Source organism: Melospiza melodia, unplaced genomic scaffold (assembly GCF_035770615.1).
Source record: "Melospiza melodia melodia isolate bMelMel2 unplaced genomic scaffold, bMelMel2.pri scaffold_44, whole genome shotgun sequence".
Classification (NCBI taxonomy): domain Eukaryota; kingdom Metazoa; phylum Chordata; class Aves; order Passeriformes; family Passerellidae; genus Melospiza; species Melospiza melodia.
The window spans coordinates 2,924,334-2,932,963 of record NW_026948761.1 but is presented as its reverse complement, the minus strand read 5'-3'; the positions used below and the strand labels follow the sequence as shown (position 1 = coordinate 2,932,963).

General features: G+C 47.8%; 1 protein-coding gene across 1 annotated transcript in view; it reads left to right on the top strand.

Annotated features, from left to right (window-relative positions):
* Window positions 1–1,807: 1,807 nt before the first annotated feature.
* LOC134434579 (olfactory receptor 14J1-like) overlaps window positions 1,808–8,630 on the top strand; it is a 99,371-nt gene continuing 92,548 nt past the window's right edge. The window contains exon 1 of the mRNA XM_063183239.1: window positions 1,808–2,326. Coding sequence (XP_063039309.1) covers window positions 1,808–2,326 — 519 coding nt within the window. The remainder of the gene's footprint in view (window positions 2,327–8,630) is intronic.

The following is an 8,630-nucleotide window of genomic DNA, read 5'->3' as shown; positions in this document are numbered from 1 at the left end:
GCTGAGAAGTGCCTGGGACAGAATCTCTGCCAGCCCTTGGCACAGGAACCTCTGGCTGCAGGACAATGCAGCTGCAGCTCCTGGAGCCATCTCCTAAAGCTGAAACATCGCAATGCCTAGAGACCCTGTGAGTACTACTTTGGGTATTTCTGGTGCAGGGGAGGTGAAATGCTCGTGAAGGTCTAAAATGCTGAGGGGTTCTGATCAGTCATACAATATTTCCAAGATAATGATTTTGGCAAAAAAAGGACATGTCCTAATACTTTTTACTCAGTTTCCTACTAGTGGAGATTGGCAGGGAGGAGAGATAAATATTAAAGGTTGATTATGATTTTTGACAAATACCTGAGACATCTGAACTGTTACTTTAAGTGATCAATAAGTTCACAGAGATTTGTGGTCTGTGAGTGCTGGCAAGGAGTGATCAGGTACAGGGAAACACCTGCAGGAGGGAAATCTCCAGGAAGCAAAAGGAAGATCAGGCAAGGAGAGAAAACAATACCCAGAGATGCTGTGGCAGGGAGAGTTTAGAGATGTGCACAGGATCCCCTCCAGTGCAGCCCCTCCCTCTGAACAAGCCCCCTCCCTCCTGTGCCCCCAGCCAAGCCTCTGCTCTCAGGGCTGGGGCTTCAAGGCCTGCAGCCCTTCCTTTGCAGGCAGAGCTGCAGCAGAGCTGTGGGGCAGCTCTGCAGCCCCGGGCCCAGTTCCCTCTGCAGAGAACAGGACTGGGAGCAGCTGCCCAGCCCTGGGGGCTCTGGAGGGGGCACAGCTGGCTCAGGATGATGCTGTCCCCAGTGCCCAGCTCTGGGCAATGCTGTCAGTGCAGCCAGGGAAGGAGCTGCATCTTCCTCCATCCAATGCCATCATAAGGACACTTGGAAGTGTCCCTGAGATCTCAGTCCAAGCTGGGAGCTTCAATCCAGGGTGCAAATGTGTCCTAGAGCATCTCTGAGTTATGAGATTGATGGGGAAAGGCGGAGGTGTTGTGACACAGAAAATGCTGCTGGGTTGGTGAAATGAGCAAAGTGAGTCCTTGGCTACAAATGTGGAGCTGGGCTGTGGTGGATGCATCTGCTCTCAGCAGTAGGTGGTGGCATTCTAAGGGAAGCATAAGAATGTGCTCACCTTCCACCTGAGAAAGTTTAAAGCCCAAAGAAACTCTGAACAGGTCAGAATGACAGACCATCTCTCCTCAGTCTGCATTCATCACCTTGACCCAGGGAACTCACTCTGTTCTCCCTGAGGGCCTCAGACACTCTTATGGTTTGATATCCAAAACTACCAGCAGAGACATGGGGGGAGCTTATGAAGAAAACCTCAGAACTCTTAAAAATTAAAGACAATGCCTGTGTGTTACAGAGGAGGATGTATGGGAAATGGCCTTGATTTTGTTTACAGGTACCTCCCCAAAGTCTTTACTGTCCTTTCTCCATGAACAGGTCCCAATGTGCAGCCCCAGCAAATGTCCAACAGCAGCTCCATCAGGCATTTCCTCCTGCTGGCATTGGCAGACACGCGGCAGCTGCAGCTCCTGCACTTCTGCCTCTTGCTGGGCATCTCCCTGGCTGCCCTCCTGGCCAACGGCCTCATCATCAGCACCGTAGCCTGCGGCCACCACCTGCACACTCCCATGTTCTTCTTCCTGCTCAACCTGGCCCTCACTGACCTGGGCTCCATCTGCACCACTGTCCCCAAAGCCATGCACAATTCCCTCTGGGATACCAGGAACATCTCCTACACTGGATGTGCTGCCCAAGTCTTTCTGATTTTTTTTTTTCTTGCAACAGAGCTTTCCCTTCTGACCATCATGTGCTATGACCGCTACGTTTCCATCTGCAAACCCCTGCACTACGGGACCCTCCTGGGCAGCAGAGCTTGTGCCCACATGGCAGCAGCTGCCTGGGCCAGTGGCTTTCTCTATTCGCTGCTGCACACAGCCAATACATTTTCCCTGCCCCTGTGCCATGGCAATGCCCTGGGCCAGTTCTTCTGTGAAATCCCACAGATCCTAAAGCTCTCCTGCTCCAAATCCCAAGTAAGGGAAGTGGGACTTCTTGCTGTCAGTGCCTGTCTGGTATTTGGCTGTTTTGTGTTCATTGTTTTCTCCTATGTGCAGATCTTCAGAGCTGTGCTGAGGATCCCCTCTGAGCAGGGACGGCACAAAGCCTTTTCCACCTGCCTCCCTCACCTGGGTGTGCTGTCCCTGTTTATCAGCACAGCCACATTTGCCTATTTGAAGCCTCCCAACATTTCCTCCCCATCCCTGGATCTGGCCCTGTCAGTTCTGTACTCGGTGGTGCCTCCAGCCCTGAACCCCCTCATCTACAGCCTGAGGAACCAGGAGCTCAAGGCTGCAGTGTGGACACTGATGACTGCATGCTTTCATAAACATTAAACTGCTGGGCAATATCTGCATATGACTTGTAATCAAAGTCATCTTCACTACTTCTTTTTTGCTTAAGTGTGGAGGTTCTTTTCCTTTGTTTTATGTTTAAATATAGTCCAGAAAAAATGTCGTTGTTTCTGCCATTTCCCTTTTTTTTTCTCTCTCCAACTTGCCTGTGGCCACAGACTCTGTCAATGAGGGGCTGCACTCTGGGCGTCTTTAAAGTAAATAAAGGAACTCCCAGCCAAGTTTTCTGCAGAGATGCCCTTTTGTTGCCTTCTCTGGAGCTGCAGCAGCAATGTCTGTGTGCAGAGCTGGGGGCAGATCAGGGCTGGCACAGTAGCAGTGCCCAGCAGCAGCAGCACTTGGTGTGGCCCTGCCCCGCTGCCCTGGTGGCCCTGGTGTCTCTGCAGGGCCTGAGTGCTCTCAGGGCCGGGCACAGCCCTGGGGGTGGCAGTGCCAGGGCTGCAGCAGGGACAGGCCATGGGCACTGCTGGGGCAGCGCTGATGCCTCAGCCCAGGGCCTGGGGGCTCCAGGCTCCTTGCCCAGGCTCTCTCAAGAACACACCCAGGCCAATGCTCAGCACAGAAAAGCCCCGTGAAGAGCCCCAGGCTGGCCGTGGGCAGGCTGAGGGCAAACAGCATGGCTGGGGCTCTGCAAGGGCCCTGGGGCAGATGGGAAGGAACAGCATAGCAGGGGCTGATCCATCCCCAGTGCGCTGCACAGCCCAGGGCAGCGTCCCAGAGCATCCTCATGGAGCTGCCAACAACATCCCTCCTCTGCAGCCCTGGCCTCTCCCCCAGCTCACACAGGTGCCCCATCCTTGCAGGCACAGACACGGCAGCACTGGCTCAGCAGCCCCTGTTTGCATTGCACACAGCAGGGGGAGCACCCCCATGGTGTTGGTGTGGGGACATGAACCTGAGGGAGCACAAATGCCATCAGCCCCTGGGGCCACTGCAGACGCTGTTGCTCAGAGCCAGGGCTGCCTGACAGCCACCCCCAAACTGCCCTGAGCATTTCCTCTGCTTCACATTTGCTTTCTTTACTCTTCCTGATACAAATTTCTTCTAATTCCCCACCCCAGGGGACCCAGAACTCGACACAGCACTCGAGGTGCTGCCCAACCAGTGCCCAGCACAGGGGAAGAATCCCTGCCCTGCTCCTGCTGGCCACACCATTCCTGATCCAGGCCAGGAGCCATTGGCCTTCTTGCCCACCTGGCCACATTGCTGCCTCATGTCCAGCCTGCTGTCCATCAGTCCCTGCAGGTCCTTTTCTGCCTGGCTGCTGTCCAGTCACTCTGTCCCCAGCCTGTAGTGCTGCAGGGGTTGTTGTGGCCAAAGTGCAGGACCCGGCACTTGGACTTGTTAAACCTCACCCTGTTGGATTTGGGCCCTGGATCCAGCTTGTCCAGGGCCCTGTGCAGAGCCCTCCTACCTCCATCCTCCATCAGATACACACTCACACCCAGTTTGGTGTCATCTGCAGATTTGCTGGTGTTGGACACAATCCCCTCATCCAGACCATTCCATGCAGACATTGGAATCCACGCTGGCTGGCTCTGATCCCTCGGCCATCCTGTGGGTGCCCTGTGATGGCACTCAGGGTGATCTGTTCCAAAACCTTGCCAGGCACCCAGGGCAGGCTGACAGGCCTGGAGTTCCCCAGATCCTCCTTCCAGCCTTTCTTGTGTATGGGCTCACACTGGCACCTCCAGTCCCCTGGGACCTCCCTGCTGAGCCAGCACTGATGGTAAATAATGGAGAGCAGCCTGGGGAGCTCATCCACCAGCTCCCACATCCCCCTGGGATGGATCTCATCTCCTCCTAGAGACACCTGTGAGCATCTGAGTGGCTGAGCAGGTCCCCAGCTGCTTCCTTCTGGATTACAGGGGCTGTTCTGCTCCCTGTGCCCTTCCACCAGCTCAGGAGAATACTTTTCTTGAGGACAACTTGACTTATTCTTGAAAACTGAGGCAAAGAAGGGGTTAAGTACCTCAGCCTTTCCCTCATATTTGGTAACCACATCTCCCCTAATAATGAATGGAGATTGTCCTTGTACCTTGTTTTGCCATTAATGTACTTATAGAAACACTTTTATTATTCTTCACAGATGTGGCCTGGTTAAGTCTTAAGCTTTCACCTGTCTAATTTTCATTTTGCATGAGCTAACAAATCCTTAAACATATCCTGAGATACCTACCTCTCTGTCCGAAGGTAATGCACGTTCTGTTTTGTCCCAAGTTCCTGCAAAAGGCCCATCACATACAGAATGTCACCTGTTGGGTAAAGCACGCCTCAGAGGAGGAAAATACAAGAGTCTATAAATTAAAAGAGGGAAAGCAAGCTAGTAAAGTAAAAGAAGAAGAGGCTGGGAAGGCTAACAAAAATTGGGACCTCCTTGACCACTTACTTCAACCTACCCTTGCAGTACCTCAAATCCTTCCTCCAATTCCTCTTGCTGTGGAACCAATTCCTCCTCCTCTCCCAGCTGTCATTCCTTTACCACCTCCTAACCCAGTTATACCTCCAACACCTTCCCCTCAACCCTCTCCTTACTCTCTTTACCCTTCACTACTGTTCCCTTACCTCTGCCATCTCATGCACCCCTTATTCACCAGCAAGTTCCGGCTCTGCCTCCCTCAGCACAAATGAGAAGCCAAACAACATCTCAGAATCTCATGCCCAAGAGTGAAGTTAACCAGTCAGCCTCCACAGCTGATGTTGTAACACCCGGTCCAAAGTGGGTAAAGTGGAAAAATTGTTCCCCCTCAGAGAAGTTCCCATGTGCAGGGTGGCCAGTGAGATTGGATTTGTAAATGCTCCCTTGACTGCATCCAAATTTTGAAATTTTAAGAAAGAAGTTCAAAATTTAGTGGAAGACCCAGTAGGAATAGCAAATCAAATTAATCCATTTTTAGCCCCCAATATTTATATATGGGGAGAATTGAACTCCACCTTTAACATCCTGTTTTCCCCAGAAAAGACTCGATTAATAAGAACTGCAGGAATGAAAATTTGGGAGCAAGGAAACCAACCCAGGCCCCCAGGTGACAAAAAAAAATGCCTTTACTGGAGCCTGACTGGGACCCTAATCAAGAAGAGGGGAGAAGGAACATGAGAGATTACAGGTCCCTGATGACCAGAGGGATGAAAGAATCAGTCCCTAGAGAGAGTAATACCAGGTTAGGGTTTGACGGCACCCAGGGAAAAGATGAGACCCCAGCACCATGGCTTAATAGGCTAAAGCAAAACTTCCAGATTTACTCTAATGTTGACCCAGACAGCCCAGAAGGCCAATCTTGGGTTCCCTGCAGTCGGGGATGACCCCAAGAATCCTTTTTTCTCAGCCTGATGTTTCTAAGAAGGAGTCTGAATTCTTCGGCTCTGGTTTCCAAGGTTGTTTATTGTTTCTTATCTATAACATTTTTTCTCTGGCCTGCCAAGATGTTTTTAGCAGGTCAGACAGAGGCACACTCCCCATCCCAGGGCTGGTGTCTACATTTTATACTATGAACTACGTGTACTTTATTTATCATTATTTCCCAATACCTATCACCTATGTTAGACAGTCTACTTCTACTCTAAACCAATTCTAAAATGCCACCATCACCAAGAACATGGAGACTAAGAAGAAGAAGGAAGAAGAACAGGACAACATCCACGTCCCTCCATCTTGCCTCCTAGACCTCTATATAAAAATCCCCAAAATACCATTTTATACCCTCTGACAGATTCATTATCATTCTACTTAAATGTTGTGACTTGTAATTCTTCATACAAAGGTGGTAATTTGCTCCATGGGTTAAGATCAAAATCCCAGGCGTCTTTGGCTTCCTGCCAGGACTCCCCAGCCCGCTGCCAGGGATCCCCAGCCCCCTGCCAGGGGCACATGTCCTCCAGGGCACCCAGAGGTGTGTCCTGGGTTCCGACAGGCCAAGTCCTTCTCAAGATACAATTTGTCACTACATCCTGGCAAGATATCAGATGAAAGTTAGAAAGAATAGAGGACTGGCAGGAAAAAAGTATTAATGAACTGCTGTGAGAAGCCATAAGAGTGTATATAGAAAGAGAAGAAGAAAAGACAAAAAATAAAAATTAAAATGATGGTAGCCCTAGCCAGAGAAAGTGTGAGAGCCAACGAATACTGGCCAGTAGAACCACTTAGAAGGGACAAAGGTTTTATTGGACCAAAATAATTGGAGAAGAGTACTGTATATCTAGGAAAGGGAAAATATAGAAAACACCAGTAGGAGAAATGTCCTGTAAGGTATTCAAAAGTAAAACATCCAGTAGCTAGACGGATCCCTAGGGAGCCCAATAAATACTGGTCCATTGGGAGGAAAGAAATGGGGTGTATCTACCAGGAAGGATCTAAATTCCATGAGTGTACTGGAAAAGGAATAAACCCAGTCTAGGGAGTGAGAGAAGTACCCAGGTACTGGGAATTTCCAATGACTATCACTGATGCTTCCTGGAAAGCTCCAGAAAACCTGGTTTGGATATGTGGGAATGTGGCTTACACTGAATTACCCAGGGAGTGGAGCAGCACTTGCACTATTGGAATTATTAAACCGTCATTTTTCTTACTCCCAAAAGAGTATGGATCGAACCTAGGGGTCCCAGTATGTGATGATTTGAACAAATCTAGCTGACCAAAAAGAAACAGAATTGAAATTGAAGGATCACAGACATGAAAAAACACACTATGGACCCCCCAGGAAATAATTTGCACTTATGGACCAGTGACCAAGGCTCAAGATGGGTCCTGGGGACACCGGACCCCAATTTATACGGGGTTAAATCAGATTCTGAGATTACAAGCAGTACTCGAGATGGTATCGAACTGAGCCTCTCTAGCTTTAGACCCCATAAATGACCAACTATCCCAGACTAGAACTGTGGTGTATCAAATGAGACTAGCAGTAGATTATTTACTAGCCCATGAAGGAAGCACATGTGGAAAATTTAACTCCTCGAGTGCTGATTAGAAATGGATTACCGCAGTGAATTAATTAGAAATATCTCAAAGGAAATCTGGAAGTTAGCTTATGTTGGAACACAAGAGTGGACCCCTACATTCGATACCAGCTAGTGGGACAATTTCTGGTCATTAAAAGGAAACTGGTGGGAAAAAAAACCTTTTTCATCTATGTGAAATTGCTGGTTGGATCCTCCTACCTTGCATGCTCCCCTGTATAATCTGAGTTGTAACATCTGCTGTACAAGCAAGTTTAACGATACCAAAAGAGCTTAATAAAAAAGAAGTAAAAGTAATCATGATATTGAATGATCAAGAACGTGAAGATGCCAAGCAAATTTACAACCAGTATTAAAAATTGTACTTCAAGAAGAAGTAATTGCTGAATGATGCAGGCTTGAGCCCAATTGAACAATTAGAGGGGGAAATAGTAGAGAATCGATTATAAAGGAGTTGATATAAAGTTCATTGTTAAAGGAGTTAATATAAAGTTCCAATGTTAGTTAGAGATTGTTTGTTGAATGTTTAATAGTTATGTCAAGTTCCAATGCTAGTTAAAGGATTTATAATTATGTAAATCCCCTCAGTGTCAGGTGTCACCCCCACTGCTCCTGTCAGCGTTCAGAAGCACATAATCATGAGAATGATTCTATGCAGGTGCTTTTATTGAAGAGCTCTGGGTGTCAGGGGTACAAACCCAAATCTGTCTCCGACATGCATTCAGGATGAACATGTTTTTACATTCAATCCTTATATAACTTTCTTGTTAATTATTAAACTTATATTCTTCTATTGTATACATAGATTTCAGCCAAGCATGGCTCCTCGTGACGTCCCCCCTCAAACATCTAACATAGTTTCTCATGATTTTTCTTATGATTATACAATAATTATATTTAATTACTAAACAATCATCACATTGAACAATTATATCATTTATCATATATTGCTTAAGTAAATGCAATTTCACATGATCTGGCAAACACAAAGCCTAACATTTTCAGAGTCTATTTTTCACATTTTTCTCGGGCCCTCCAAAGTCTAACTTCTTTCTACTTCCCCGAATTTTATGATTTTAAAACCTTATACTATCACTCCCACTCTCATCTAAGATGTTGAACCACCCGACACCATAAAGAAGAGGACTGTGTCACATAATAACCAAATATGAAAATCCCATAAGACCAGGAAGAAAAGAATGACCTAACAAAAACCCCTAGAACAATGACCCACCATGCAAATGAAGAATTAAAATAGCAC